Here is a 17,002-nt window from a genome sequence, read left to right on the forward strand (position 1 = left end):
TGGCAGCAAAATTTCTGATTAAAGCCAAGACTCCATTATTACAGACAAATTTGAACAAGAGTCAGTCCAAGCTGATTTGCTGTCAAGAAAGGATGTTCCTTATTCAGATTTAATTGGCTATGAGATACTATCTGAAATAGTTAATGCCTGATTTATTATCTATCAATGAGATACTATCTGAAACAGTTAATGCCTGATTTATTATCTATTAATGAGATACTATCTGAAACAGTTAATGCCTGATTTATTATCTATCAATGAGATACTATCTGAAACAGTTAATGCCTGATTTATTATCTATCAATGAGATACTATCTGAAACAGCTAATGCCTGATTTATTATCTATCAATGAGATACTATCTGAAACAGTTAATGCATGATTTATTATCTGTCAATGAGATACTATCTGAAACAGCTAATGCCTGATTTATTATCTATCAATGAGATACTATCTGAAACAGTTAATGCCTGATTTATTATCTATCAATGAGATACTATCTGAAACAGTTAATGCCTGATTTATTATCTATCAATGAGATACTATCTGAAACAGTTAATGCCTGATTTATTATCTATCAGTGAGATACTATCTGAAACAGTTAATGCCTGATTTATTATCTATCAATGAGATACTATCTGAAACAGTTAATGCCTGATTTATTATCTATCAATGAGATACTATCTGAAACAGTTAATGCCTGATTTATTATCTGTCAATCATCTTCAAATGCAGTGTACTTTCTGTTTATTGGAAAATCTAAATGTTATGATCTGATGCCAAGAACAGTTACATTTTGGCTGATTTTCCATTTGAGCATTGGAATAGGGATAAGAGTGCTGTGGTTTTAGATCAGAATAGGATGACAGTGCTGCAATTTTGGATTAGAATATGGATAACTGCTGTCTTTTCAGATTGAACTAGGGATAACAGTGCTGAGTTTTCAGATTAGAATAAGAACAACAGTGCTGTGTTTTTAGATTATAATAGGATAACAGTGCAGTGTCTTCAGATTAGAATTGGGATAACAGTGCTGTGTTTCCAGATTAGCTCATGCATTGTTGATGAAACTAAATGTATGACAATATAAGCACTGGTACACATGAGCAAAATACAGTCAGTAACTACCCTATAGCTCTAAAGTATAGTTCTTTTCATGTATCCTCAGCATGATAGGGACAAGCTTGATGAGGCAGTTAGAACGGAAACATCCCATGCGGCCACAGAGGAAGGAGAGGAAGAAAATTACGGCCCAGGCCATTAAGGGTGATGAAAAGGAAGTCAAGATTCTGGTTAATATATTGAGGGCTGGAGACATTCCCATCAGGATGTCCTTGTCTTCTAGGTTAGTTTGCATTCCATTGTATAAAACTTTAATGACAAGCTTATATGGCTTGAGTGCATACACTGTAAATAACTTTAAATTTGAAGATATCAAAGTTTTTGGTTTGATTGAAAAATACATATTTGTTGATACTTAATTTTGGAGATTTGTCATTTTAAAAAATACAGTGACATAATATTGAGCAGTTATGCATAGTTCTCAATAAAACGTTATGTGGACATTCAATTCCACACATTTGGAAGCAAACTGGCTTAATCTCTACAGCAGCAATTAGGTTGAATAATTAAGTTATTCATTGCTAACACCTGGTATAGATGGGGAGATTGTAAACAAAGAGAATGCCAATATCTTTTTCCACACAAGTATGACCTAAAAAATTTCATTCTATTGCTGGAACCTATAGTAATGAGGGTTTTAATTGTTCTTAAAGACTACTGTCATGACATAAAGTTCTCTACAATTTTGGATTAGGCAGTAAAAGAAAGACATTGATGGTAAACTGCTTTTCTTAATGCCATCTTTGATATATACAAACAGTTCTGTCAAAACTGAGTTTCACTTCCTCAACCAGTATCACATTGTTATGGACACGTATAGTTAAAGAGCAGAAAACTTGAAGTAAAATCCTTTACCATCGATAGCCTTCCTGAGGAGTCCTGTGCTAAGGGAGAAGTTCTTTCTCTGGGAACCACATATGATGTTAATGAAGCTCATGAAATCACAGGATTCCCATACACTAAAATGAGTCAAGTACAGCTCAAACTAGTGGTAAATTGTGAGATACTTGATTGAAAATGGAATTATGAAAGCAGCAAGAATGGTCAGTACTGGGTAGAAAATAGCCCATTGTTTGTAAAACAAAGGAATACTAAAACCTACCATAAATCAGCTTTATGGACTTCTTCAAATTTTTTGAGCATTCACAGTAAAGCTGTCACAAAGAAAAGTTTCACTCTGTAACACACTTTTCCTGATGCCTCTGATAAAAAGAATCTATGATCTTTAACTCAAAAAAATTGGATAAATAATTTTTTTTATTAAAAATGTGACATTGTTTTATAGCACTTTGCTGCCATGGTAATATATCCTATTGTTTTCTCTGTGATGATTTTTGCTTGGGTAAAATAAATTTAGTGAGTCAAGTGCAACAAAATGATCATAAAATATAAAATTCTGGTATTTTGAGGGAATGAATTGATATTTCAAGAGAAAGTATTTTTAATGGTTGTCTTCAAAACCTTTATTTTTTCAGTTAAGTTTGAGGTTTTTTGGACTATTTTAATTTTTACTATTTTACTTATTACCATGACAGGCCCAGGTACCACTATGCCTAGGTACCATGACAGTTCCAGGTACCACTATGGCTAGGTACCATGACAGTTCCAGGTACCACTATGCCTAGGTACCATGACAGGCCCAGGTACCACTATGCCTAGGTACCATGACAAGCCCAGGTACCACTATGCCTAGGTAGCATGACAGACCCACCCATGTTGGTCTGCAGGTTCTATGCCATAGCACCCAAGTACCATTATGAAACCAATGCAGTCCATAACCTGTTTGTGGTCCATAGCCTTTATGTTTCCATCAAGGTCCTTGCAATAATTGACAAATGTTGAATGGCTTCATGGCCTGTCATGACATACCAGTATGGTACCAGCTATGGTGACATTACAGTCCCTGACACCAGACTAGTATACACTGACTTGTGCTTACAAGCTTGATCTTAAGTTCTTGATGTAATGATATGAGTGGATGAATCACAGTGTGCTTGAGTTGTAGACTTATTAGATGGTTATCTTTTCTCAGCAATCAAAACAAAAAGCCTAAATGCTTTTATTGAGAACCCCATGGGTACTTGTGCAGTCAAATCAGTGTCTTGTATATGGCTCATGCAATAACAGATCAGCTCAGTACTCACTTACCTTATGCTGTAACTTATGTAGTCTTGTGGTGGAAGAGATCCATTTTTGTGTCTGCTATCTGGGCAGTCATTATGTAATCTTTCTTGGATTGCAATAGGCCACTTACATGGCACACCTCATGGGTCCATTAATACAGAGCCAAGCCCTTTTTCCTTTTTATCTTGGAGAAGATAAAGAATAGATAGGAAAGACTGTCTTAGGCAGGCATGATGGGATACATTTCTTCTCTTTCTGCTGATTTGGTCAGCTGTAAAACCATGCTTACACTTTCTTTATAACATTCTTTTTGGAGAAATTCAACTTTTCCATTGTAATGAGAGTCATTACATCACTGTTGATAATTTGCAGGACCTCCATGCTACATTCCTTGCCCTAATCCCTTAAGTGATAACCTTCATTTCATATGTCCTAAGAGGCTGGTACTAAGTGGATGTCCTGCAGTGCTATTCAACACAGGGAGGTTACTGCAGATGACTCTTGTTGCCTAAGGCCAGTGGCACTCTTTGGTTGGGTATAGACCAGTCTAGGGCACTTCCCTTTGGTTTGAACATCATTCCCAGGGTTTTAAATGTATCATGGACAGAACTGTATCACTTTTCACAGCCACCATTATGTCAATGATTTCCATCTAATTTCACATTGTTGGCTTATCGGTAGTTGTCAAACCATGTTGAAATACACATTTTGTTTGTGTTCTTTGGCCAGCAGATGTTTGATTTGTTGTATTCATATCAACTTCTTTGAAAGGATAATGGTCATAATGTAATGAGTTAGTTATAAAACTGATAAAAACACAATATTCTCTTGTCATTCAGGAACAGATTTTGCAGTATTTGTTATGTGGACTGAATGAAAGAATGTACTTTATTAAATGAAGCTCAGTCTGTATCAACTGAAAATAATGCATGCAAGCTTATCTCTTGCCAAAAATGGTTTAACTGAATTCAGTTCCATTTGGTAATGTTAGACTAGAACAATGAGCTGTTTAATTGATTTTGCTTTTTCATAACTGTCATCAGTCAATTTGATGCTAGGGTTGACAGATGAGCAAAACAGGAATCATCATTATGTTTATTTGTGTTTAGTGGAGTCTGCTTAAAAACAAGAAGTCTATGGTAAAAATAAACATGTGTCTAGCTCTTGAGAAAATGTGTTGCATGGACATGTACATTTCGGTATGGAAGTTGTACCCAGAAGCTGGACTAGAGGTTGTATTTTGGCCAGTGCTGTGTTTATTTCATTGTGTGGGAACATGTTAAGCTAACAATTTAAAAGTGACTGAGGAAATGACTAGAGAAAAAGATCCCAACATTTCTCACATTTTTCAGTTTAATAAATGAATAAATAGTCCATGCTGACATTGGTTCATTGTCTAATTACTGTCATGAACTCACTAATACTTACATGTGATTTTTAAAGAATGTATTGTTAATTTTAAATCTTTTATGTTTCATGTGGTAAACTATAAAAAAATTTTATCTTGAACTTATACCGGTACTTAAGCTGAGGAGTTTTATGAATATGGCACTGGCTGGCTGGTTGACTGACTGGTTGGCTTGCAGGCTGGCTAACTGGTGCCTAGCAGTTTCACTAAACATCTCATATCAAATATCCTTCTTTAAATTTACATTCTTTAGCATCTTTCATATTGCTTGATTGTTCACAGAATGTTAAGCAATCATTAAGGATTAAAATAAAGTCATAATGATTTTAATTCTCTTTAATAGAGCCTGTTTTATTTCTGAGGAAGACTTCAAATGATTTCCTCAAATTGAGGAATATCTTTACTCATTTTTCAAAGGATAAAAAGATTCTAAACCTTTTGGCTATTTTTCATTCTTTCTACTAGTTTTACTTTTAGAAGGAAAAAAAACAACATTTTCAGAAATATTACAAGCATGATGAGGTAAAATCTTTAGGAGAAATTTGGAGAAAAATGTAACGAAACTAGGCTTGGTTTGATATAAGAGGTGACTATTTTAGGAGGTGATCAGCACACTCCATGCTTCTTAATTCAGCATCTGCATTTTACAGGATGGTCCATTGCATAAGTCATCACATAAATGAGTTGAAAGAGTGTCTCTTTGTAAAATGAAATAAATGCACATTAACAATGCCCTTTCTAATTTTGAAGGACTGCTGGTGGTGGTGGCAGGCCTGACACTGAAAGAAAGGGAAAAGAGGTAAGTCTTGGCCCCATGTATGTAAAACTTTATTTCAGATGTGTGCACTCATTCATGCATGAACATCAAGGTCATCTGCAAAACATCTATATAAAGATTGTTAACAGGTCATGTATTTGAAGGTCGTGCTTTTGAATAACTATTAAAAACATTGTATACTTCAAAATCAGCAGTAAAGAAATCATGGGCCTAAGTTAGCTAAAACTTTCGTTCTTGGGGTAATTTGATAATTATCTATTTTTCTGGCTATCAGTTTCATGGTTTTTGCTAGAAATGACATCATTTGTGGGAAATTTATGGCCATGCTTCCGGTGGGTGAGAGGATCTTATTAACCCCCACCCATTGGGATATAGAAAGTCTATCCGTCTATCTGTCCATTTGCTAATCATGCTTCTTTTTCTGGATCATAACTCCAAAACTGTTCAAGATATCTTTTTACACATATTAGGCTAGTTGTCCAGGTGTGCCTTTTGTTATTAACAGTTCTTTACTTTGAACACTTGTTAATGTTTTTGTCCATTTTTCTGTCCTTCCACCATCCATTATCCACACTTTTTTTTCCGGAGCAAAACTTACCAGTAAACACTGTTTAACAAGAATTATAAATAGCTGAAGGTACATCTACACCACTGTTAGTTTAATATATGTAACCGAATTTCACAGGTGTATCTTAAATTGTTTGGAGTGTTGCCATGGAAATAATGTAACAAAGGCACATCTGAACTACCACTGTGATATGGTTACCAAGTTTCATGGCGATATCTTGAACAGTTTTAGAGTTATGTTCCAGAAGTGTGCATGATGGATGGATGAATGGATGAATGAAAAGACAGAGAAAAACATGAAAATATTGAACCTGAATAATGGTGAATAAACAAAAGGCATATTGACACAAGTATTTTAATATGTTTACCAAGTTTCAGTCCTTTTTTGAATAGTTTTTGAAGTTATGTTTCAGAAATGAAAGTGTGAATGATGGATAGATGGATGAACAAAAGGAAGAAGACTAAAATTACTGAATCTATAGCATTGGGAATGGCAAAAGAGACATCTGGACAACTAGTCTAATATGTGTACCAAAGTTTGGTGATTAAAGAGATTGGTGAATTATTCAACACTTTTGATCAACTCGCTTTAAAGATGGCAGGTTTTCTAACAATTTTATATTAGTATCCTCCCATCTCATTCTCAGAAAGGAATACGCCCATCAAATAATAAATCCTTGAAAGGCATATGCCGATCAAATGATAAATCCTTGACAGGAATATCCCATCAAGTGATAAATCCTTGAAAGGAATATCCCATCAAATGATAAATCCTTAAACGGAATATCGCATCAGATAATAAATCCTTGAAAAGAATAAGTTCATCAAATGGTAAATCCTTGAAAGGAATACACCCATCAAATGATAAATCCATGAAAGGAATATACCTATCAATTGATAAATGCTTTAAAGGAATACACGCATCAAATTATAAATCCTTGAAAGGAATGATTCCATCAATTGATAAATCCTTGAAAGGAATGAACCCATCAGTTAATAAATCCTTGAAAGGAATAACCCATCAATTGATAAATCCTTGAAGGGAATGAGCCCATCAGATGAAAATTCCTTAACAGAATGAACCCATCAATTGATAAATCCTTGAAAGGAATATCCCATCAAATGATAAATTCCTGAAGGGAATGAGCCCATCAAATAATAAATCAGTGAAAGGAATGAGCCCATCAAATAATAAATCAGTGAAAGGAATGAGCCCATCAAATAATAAATCAGTGAAAGGAATGGGCCCATCAAATAATAAATCAGTGAAAGGAATGGGCCCATCAAATAATAAATCAGTGAAAGGAATGGGCCCATCAAATAATAAATCCTTAAAAATCACTCATTTAAGTTTCTGATATTCTGCATATGAATAACAGAGATCTGTACAAAAGACATGTACAGTCTAGAATTTTTTAAATTCTGTTATGTATATACTCGCTTATAAGTTGAGTCAAACTGCAAACAACAAAGATCCTAATCTGCCATAGCATAATGCAACTGCAGATTCAGGTCTGTATTTTTTGTTCTACTGGTTACTCCTGTCAAACTGTACAGCAGATCCGGAACTGTGTAGTTTGCAGTTGGACTCTAAGTGAGTATAGATGGTACATGTGAATTTCCTAATAGTAATGGGGACAGTTAACATGGAAAGGACATATAAAGGGTATGTACACATGTAATGGTATTTGACGATGAAATATTCATCTATCAATCCTTAAATTTGCAGGAGGTTCAGGGCATAGTAAGTACATATATTTCAATAACCACACAATTAATGAGCACCACATAATTAACATGAATTTCGTCTTGTTTCCATGTTCTTTTTCCTGTTTCTAACCCGTGGTGTTTGTCATTTTTGTTCTTGAAGGTAAAGATTTCTTGTATTTTATTAATGCATTTTATTTTCTGTTTGTAAGCCTATGTTTTCTGTTGCTGATAGGTATGAAGGGGTATAGGTACACAAGATGGCAATCTTGATATGGTTATCTTAGTAAAATTTTTTACATCCTTTCAAGTACAAATACATAATTACTTTTTTTCCAAAATGACTTTCCTCAGTCTTGACCTATAAAACATTAAGAGAATAAAATCAATACATTTGCTTTAAAGTAACTTCAGCAAATTTTATAATTATTTGACTTGAAGATTATTTGAAAATAAAGAATCAGGGTCTGTGTTCTTTTGTTCTGTTGATTAAGCCTAGCAGAATTGCATAGACCCAAATCTGCCTGTGCATTATGTAATGGCTAATCCAGGTCTGTGTTCTTTACAGTTATATCCCACTTGTACATGAGTGTTTATCATAGTAAATTCAAAGAGAGTTTGTTGTGACTGAAGAAAACTAGGCTTATCAATCTGTAATATGTGTAATATACTAATCATGTAATTGAATTCATAATATGTGTATTTAATATACTAATCATGTAATTGAATTCATAATATGTGTATTTCATATACTAATCATGCAATTTAATTCATAATATATGTATTTAATATTCTAATCATGTAATTTAATTAATAATATGTGTATTTAATATACTAATCATGTAATTTAATTCAATTACTACATTTCATGGGTGACAAGAATGAATAATGCACATTTGTTTACCCATGCTGTTTATGTCTGTTACCCTGTTAAATGAGAGATTTGGTTATTCTTTAGGTTGTGTAAGTATTTATGTACATCATTATGCATATTCATTCCCGTGATTTTGTTGTCATTTTCTTTCTTCCTATCTGTTCAAAGAAATCGGGTTTTTTTGGTTGTAAATGTTCTATCATCTCAAGACATTTTAAAAATGTGCATGGTCTTATTTTTGTTGACAAGATTGTGTTTCATTTTGATGATAGTATTCATTGAATTCAAAATTGTTTTTCATTTTGATGATAGTATTCATTGAATTCAAGATTGTGTTTCATTTTCATGATGGTATTCATTGAATTCAAGATTGTATTTCATTTTCATGATAGTATTCATTGAATTCAAGATTGTATTTCATTTTCATGATAGTATTCATTGAATTCAAAATTGTATTTCATTTTCATGATAGTATTCATTGAATTCAAGATTGCATTTCATTTTCATGATAGTATTCATTGAATTCAAAATTTTCATGATAATATTCATTGAATTCAAAATTGTATTTCATTTTCATGATAGTATTCATTGAATTCAAGATTGCATTTCATTTTCATGATAGTATTCATTGAATTCAAAATTGTATTTCATTTTCATGATAGTATTCATTGAATTCAAGATTGTATTTCATTTTCATGATAGTATTCATTGAATTCAAAATTTTCATGATAGTATTCATTGAATTCAAGATTATATTTCATTTTCATGATAGTATTCATTGAATTCAAAATTGTATTTCATTTTCATGATAGTATTCATTGAATTCAAGATTGTATTTCATTTTCATGATAGTATTCATTGAATTCAAAATTGTATTTCATTTTCATGATAGTATTCATTGAATTCAAGATTGTATTTCATTTTCATGATAGTATTCATTGAATTCAAAATTGTATTTCATTTTCATGATAGTATTCATTGAATTCAAGATTGCATTTCATTTTCATGATAGTATTCATTGAATTCAAAATTTTCATGATAGTATTCATTGAATTCAAGATTGTATTTCATTTTCATGATAGTATTCATTGAATTCAAAATTGTATTTCATTTTCATGATAGTATTCATTGAATTCAAGATTGTATTTCATTTTCATGATAGTATTCATTGAATTCAAAATTGTATTTCATTTTCATGATAGTATTCATTGAATTCAAGATTGTATTTCATTTTCATGATAGTATTCATTGAATTCAAAATTGTATTTCATTTTCATGATAGTATTCATTGAATTCAAGATTGTATTTCAGTTTCATGATAGTATTCATTGAATTCAAAATTGTATTTCATTTTCATGATAGTATTCATTGAATTCAAAATTGTATTTCATTTTCGTGATAGTATTCATTGAAATAAACTGAATTCATAAGAATGTTGGAAAAAAGATTTAAGGTATAAGCTGAATCAAATGTTAATATCATGCAAGGACAGTTTTCTCAGGTGTTAATTTTTTAAGGAACCATGGTGGCTAGTGGTTAACATGTGGGTTTAAATCCATACCAGGCAGGGATAGCTCCCATTGACTTTGCATGATATAGCCTTTCATCTCCAAATTTTGGAAATGAAGTTTATTGAATTCATGTTCACTTCCCAAGTCTGGTTATAAAGAAAACATTATGGTTCATGTAACCATTTCAAATCCTTTGGAAAGATAATTCCTTTCCTTCTCAAAGCATGGATTTCTTCAATAAAAGCCAAATTTTATTGGGATCAAATTAATGTTATCCTGCAGAATAAATCTGGATTCCAGCATGTTATATAATGGTGAGTCAAAATGAGAGCGTCTTCTAATTGAATGATGTGCTTTTTTAAATGTATCGTGAATTACATGTGCATGTGCATGTTTAAATTCAGATGAGTGCAATTATTACTACATTGTTATTATCAATGACAGAAATTAAAAACAAATACAATGAATTCAGTCTGAGCAGACAATTTAGAACACTGCCCAGAAAAGGAAAAAAATTGCAAATATTCCTTTTTGTTCCTATCACTGAAATATTCAGCCTATACATAAATAAAATTTGCTCACACATTTTGAATTTTGAGTGTCTGAAATATTTATCAGTGTACCTCGAAGAAGAGACAAATTAAGGATTCTTTTAAGCATCATTTTCTCCTAAAATGAACTTAAAGCTGACTTGATAATCTCTTAAAGCTTCATTTTCTTTGTTGTTGTTGTTGGAATCCTTGATTGTTACCATGGTTTTGAGTGTTGCTTAATGACACTTAATAGTCTGTACAGTCCAGGTTTACAGTAAAACTGGAGTATTACATGCAAAAATTTTTTTCAAAATAAGAGTTAAAAATGTTTCTGAATAACTTAAAGGTAGTAATTTAATGTTTTGCAGAAAATATTGTGACTTTGGATATTTGTTTCTTCTAAATCAGATGATCAAAGCTAAACTATTTTTTACATTTTTGGGTTTGGTGTTCATCATTGAAAATTGGAGAAGCTATGCAAATCAAGTGTTTTTATTTCATATTTGATTTCTGTTGAGTACTAACAATATTTTAAGTTAAAGTGAGTGAAAATCAACAATTTGAGATAACTTTCCATCAGTGAATGATAGATTGAAGCTGATGATGCAATAGTTGCTAATCATGCATATATTTTAGAAAATTACAGGCATAGTAGTAAAAGTAATGCTGGACATTGCTTTAAGGAAGGTATATAAAAATGTATTCCATTGGTTATATAGTGTGTTATGTATATTTAATCTATATTATGTGCTTGTCTTTGTCCGTGATTGAAAATTGCCTATCTGACTATTGTCATTTTTTAAAAAAGATATTTACTAAAATATGAGTTAAAGGCCCAACCTTGTTTACTAGCTTAGAATGTTCTGGAAGTGAACTTGTGGACAATTTGATGAAATTTTCCATTAGAAATTAATCACATATAGATAATTCCAGATCAATTTATTGTGTCTTAGGTCAAGCTAAAATGTTTAAAACAAGACTTTGTAAACAAATTCATTCAGTACTGTTTCATATCAGTCTTTGCAAATCTGTGATCAGAGTTTGCAGTTGTGTTCAGATATAATTTGAGAGAAATTATTTATTTAAATTATTCAGTGCAAATATAAAGTGCTCATTGACTTTTTGGACTAAAACACTTCTTTTGGATTATTAAGAACTCATTCAAAGATGTTCTGGATTACATCATTGTGGTACAGCAGGAAATTCAAGTCTACTAAAATTTATTTGGAACATTCTATACTTTTTGAGTTGCTATAGAATATTTAGGATTATTTGGAATTTAATTCTCAATACTGTAAGTGTCTTTTGGGTTTTCACTTTGCATTTAAATTGTTTGTTGAATCATATTAAATTGTTGGTTCATTTCCTTTCTGTTACTTACTGTATGACCTGGAGTTGTAACAAGTGTATTAATTGAGTAAATTGATTGCTGGCAAAGCAAATTGATTTTGTATTCAAGGCCATAGTGTTTTTAGGAGATCTGATGTGTGTTATGCATAGCCTAACTAACCATTGTTAAATATACATGCATTATTGCTATTATTTAATTATATTTAAATATACATGCATTATTGCTATTATTTAATTATATTTAAATATACATGCAGTATTGCTATTATTTAATTATATTTAAATATACATGCATTATTGCTGTTATTTAATTATATTTAAATATACATGCAGTATTGCTATCATTTAATTATATTTAAATATACATGCACTATTTCTGTTGTTTAATTATTAAATATACATGCAGTGTTATTGTTAATTATATTTAAATATACATGCAGTATTATTGTTAATTAATTATATTTAAATATACATGCAATATTATTTAATTATATTTAAATATGCATGTAGTATTACTGTTGTTTAATTATATTTAAATATATATGCATTATTATTGTTATTTAATTATATTTAAAAATACATGCAGTATTCTTGTTATTTAATTATATTTAAGTATGCCATTATTAAATTTTATGTAATCAAACTTTCCTGATTAGTCGTTTCTTGTGAGATACACATTTGGTCTCTACAAAGAGGCTCTCGGGCTGTGACAGTGTCTGAACCCAACCTTAAATATCAGAATGGGTCTAAAACAATACTGAACCTCACTGCCACAAGAAAATCTAGTCTGTAAATCTAATATATATATATATATATATATATATATATATATATATATATATATATATATATATATATATATATTAAAAATCATAAATACATGTATATATATATATATATAGTCCAGTGCAAAGTTTTGACTAAGACAAATTTGATACAGCTGACATGTTTCTTAGAGTAAGTAACTGAATGTGAAAAAAATATTACCCAAAAAAACAAATATGAAAATAATTGTCTTAAACATAAAAATTTGAACTTAAATCTATCTACATTATTGACAGTTGGCATTGTGACAGAAGAACAACTCAATATTTCTCTGGTTCTACCTTTTGCCGACCTTTACTTAGAAAGGTTGTTGGATCTTTAAACAAATCATCTTGGCCAATGATATGATGAAGATATATGTGCATATGTTAATTGGCTTTTTACACTGGCAGGGATATTTGCATTATTCGGGTTCTGAATGCTGCTTCAGAGAAGCAGTTGAAGACAATAAATCAAAGTGTCTTTATTTTAAAAACTGCATTTCCACATTATGTACCTATATTTAACCCTCATTTATCCAGAATCTGTTTAACTGACAATTGATTGTTCTAACAACACAAATGGGAACAATTTCTGTAATTTCATGCATAGTTTGAATTTTTTTATTCAACAGTTATATGTATTCAGCATTTTTAATAACAGTGGTTTGTGTTGGATAAATCAGATCAGACTGTGTATTTATACTTTACTACAGCATTGTTTCGTGTTAGTATGGTGTGCATGTGAAACATAGAACATTCCTATGGACAATATTTATGATAATTTATAACAGTTAAAATTATTCATTGTCCAAATTTTCTTTTTCGCAAGCATTTGGCATCCTTATAGGGAGACTTCATTGGGTGCTGTGATATCTGATAACTGAATTCTGAAGTCTTATGAGAAAGAACAGGATGCCCATTCTAGTTACATTTGTTTCCATTAATAATATGTAAAAATTACTAAATGGGTGGGAGGAACTCACAAGAGTCATCACTTCACAGTAATGGCTTAATAGAGATAGATTCATGGGTAGTTAAGTCTGTATGCTTCAGAATTGAAGATGTATAGATTTTCCTTTTCAATTGATAGTCATTGGTGCGTCCATTTGTGGAGGTAATGTTCCAGCACAACACAGTCAAGACTTCTGTTGCAGATGGACCAAATCCCAGCTTTAATGAAGAACTGGAGCTTAGTTTTAAGTAAGATTTTCTAAAATCCCATCAGATTTATAAGATGCCAACCATTTCCTTTTCTTATAGTAGTGTTATGCATAGGATTCACTTTATCAATTCATGTTCATGTATCTGTCTGTCAGCATCCATTTTGTCTGCCAGCCATCCACCCTATCCAGGCTATTACCCATCTTTTACTATTCCTATGGAGATAAAACTTTCAATATGTGTGCATGTTTGAATGAAGGTATTTCCCAAATGTAAACTTGGTCACAGTGACCTACTTTTGATTTGTTTTGGCTCTGATTTCAATACCTTTTCACCTATTGCCACCAAAGTTGCAATTTGGTTGCATCTTGAGTTGAAAGTACATATGAAGTGCACCAAAACACGGTGTATTTGATATACTTTTCACGGATTATTCGACATTGCCTAATTGATTCATGTTATATTAGTGGGGTATTTTGTGCCAAAACTTGGTGAGTGTAATATAATTTTCAGGAATTATTTACCATTGCCTAATTAATTTATGCCACAGAAGTAGGGTATTTTGTGTGCTCCAGGACACAGTTTCACTAAATTTATAACAGTCTTAAATTGAGATTTTGCATTATCTCACATTATTTCTGAAAATACTGGGATATTTGTGCAAGGTAGATCTAATACAAAGGATGAAAAATAAGTCTTTAGTTTTACACTTGCAAATCTGGGAGTGCTTTGACTTTTTAATAATTCACTGAGGAATTCTGCAAAAGACTATGTTCACTTTTCACTAAAATCATCTCTTCATCACATTTTAATTCTATTTTTCAGAATGTTTTTGATATATTTGTACTCCATGTAACAGTTATATTTTTGACATGAGTATTAGATTTTTACCATGTTTTTAAGCTAACAGTAATACTATACACTTGACTGATGTTTTGTTTACCCCCATCCCCAACATGCACAAATGAGTATATTCATATAATTTGCAATCATTTTCAAAATTCAGCTGTTTGGTATATACCATGGTTGGCAGATATGGACCCCATCTACTCTGTTAAAAGGGTGGAGGGCTGCAAAATGTATTCATATTTAAACACTTTATATCACACAAGTTAATCAGCTTTAATTAGAATAGAAGTTGGTGTGCATGACTGCTTTGTCTCCCTTTGTATGTCTTTCATTTGTGAGCATAAAATAAACCTGTAATCGCATATTTGGCTTGATGAAACTTTGATGGCCATTGATTTTCAGTTCTCAAAGTGATTAATGAATTTTACCAACAGTCTCAAGATGAGAGTTTGTTTTTCCACTGTCATTACTTTTAATAAGCTTGCAGCTGTTTTTATTCCAGGATCTGCTTGATCACAAGTTGTGCAGTTGTTATTGCTGCCTATTGACAACAATTTTAGTTAATCCATTTAATAATTAGGGTAATTAAGGCAGTTTCATAGCCTCAGGGTTTAATATTTAATCGCCATGTTTTGAGTATAAGAAAACCATTCCTTTGTTTACATTCCAACCTGATTTTTTTTCATAAGGTGAGCTAAAAGAATTCTTGGTGTCCTGATAATTTTACTATCTAAAATTGGGGCCTTGAGTGGCCGAGTGGTCTAAAGCACTCTCCATTATGGATCACTGCCATCTCACCTCCGTCTGTGTGGGTTCGAGTCTAGGATTCGGCCAATGTGGGTGTGTGACAAAGCTTGCCAGTAGCTTCTCGTGGGGCAGTGGTTCTTCCCGGGGTTTCCCGGGTTCTTTCTCCACCATTAATACTGGCTGCCTTGCATAGCCTATCATGTGCTGAAAAAGGGCGTTAAAACCCCACAACAGCAACAACTATCTAAAATTATAATAAAATTGTAAAAAAATATGGTGTTCATAAAATTTAAGGGTCTGACTATTTTGGTTAATTATTTTGTTCACAAAATATGAGCTAACCTGTACTGAATCTTAAAATTTGTGTTAAATTGTATAAAAGTCATGTGATTGTGTGAATTTGGATAAATGCATATCAATTATTTGCTGGTTTAGCTTCAGTTAATTGAGACCACAAACTTAAACAGATCAAAAATATAAAGTGAGAAGTGCCTGAAGTTTCAGCAGTTTTTAATTTAGTTGCGTATGAGTTATTATTATTATTATTATTATTATTATTCTGCAGAGCTCCCAATGATGACTATACCCCAAGCAGTCTCCAGCAAGTGACTGACATTATTTTCCTCAACCTGTATGATGAGATGGTTGTGAATATCCAGGAGGTAAATGCTGTTCTTGTTTACTTGTACAGTAACTCATATGAGGCTCACATGGGACAAAATAAAACAATGAAAATGCTTTATTTTGGTATGGGGCAAAGTTACCTTTCCAAAGAGGGCCTTTCTCAAGAAGGATACCTTTTTGAACAATAACATTTAATTATTCAGAAAGTTTCATAAATCTGGGATGAAATGAGCACAAAAATTAATATCAGTAATACAGTATCTGTCACTGTTATTTTGCTTACCCTTTTCCCGTCAAATACGTTATTTAATCACATTAACATTAGGAATTACTTGTTATCTCCCGACTCCAGCCCTCCCATGGACTTAATAAAGTTTATCAGTTGATACTGTGTACAAAGGAAAGTAACTGCTACAATTACCTCCCCTTCACTAATTGGCGCTCTGAACACAAGATAACCTAATTTTTAACTTTTGCTACAGGTTGACATCATGTACTGAGAATCTATGGATTTTTATCCTTTTTTGTTAACCATTCAACAGTCTTATTTGGTGGTACAATAAGTCAAACAATCATACAATCATGTGCATGCTACGTTTTTGTATATTTGGTGAAATTTCAGATATCTTGTGTGGGTTTGTTACTGCTTCATATGACTTGTGTTTACATTAGTAAAACCATATTGGAGCTATGTAGTACTACAGTACAGCTATTCTTGTGCATTATTACTCCTTTGTATATATATAATATCTATTTACCCTGATGTATTTATATATCAGTATATACTTCACTACCATTTTGTTAAATCCTTGTTAATTTGATCTGTAACTGTGTTTCTTTCC

The 17,002-nt window shown here is 31.8% G+C and overlaps 1 protein-coding gene across 4 annotated transcripts in view; it reads left to right on the forward strand.

Moving 5' to 3' along the window:
- LOC149807134 (coiled-coil and C2 domain-containing protein 2A-like) overlaps positions 1–17,002 on the forward strand; it is a 225,611-nt gene that overhangs the window by 158,955 nt on the left and 49,654 nt on the right. For 3 of the 4 annotated variants that reach the window (XM_089962521.1, XM_089962539.1, XM_089962549.1), the window contains 5 exons: positions 1,168–1,344; positions 5,404–5,452; positions 7,728–7,742; positions 13,870–13,979; positions 16,102–16,198. In XM_089962521.1, coding sequence (XP_089818647.1) covers positions 1,168–1,344; positions 5,404–5,452; positions 7,728–7,742; positions 13,870–13,979; positions 16,102–16,198 — 448 coding nt within the window. The remainder of the gene's footprint in view (positions 1–1,167; positions 1,345–5,403; positions 5,453–7,727; positions 7,743–13,869; positions 13,980–16,101; positions 16,199–17,002) is intronic. The other variant, XM_089962530.1, reaches the window with a different exon arrangement.

The sequence above is a fragment of the Sinohyriopsis cumingii genome, chromosome 1 (genome assembly GCF_028554795.1).
Source record: "Sinohyriopsis cumingii isolate HCF-2022 chromosome 1, ASM2855479v2, whole genome shotgun sequence".
NCBI classification, from domain to species: domain Eukaryota; kingdom Metazoa; phylum Mollusca; class Bivalvia; order Unionida; family Unionidae; genus Sinohyriopsis; species Sinohyriopsis cumingii.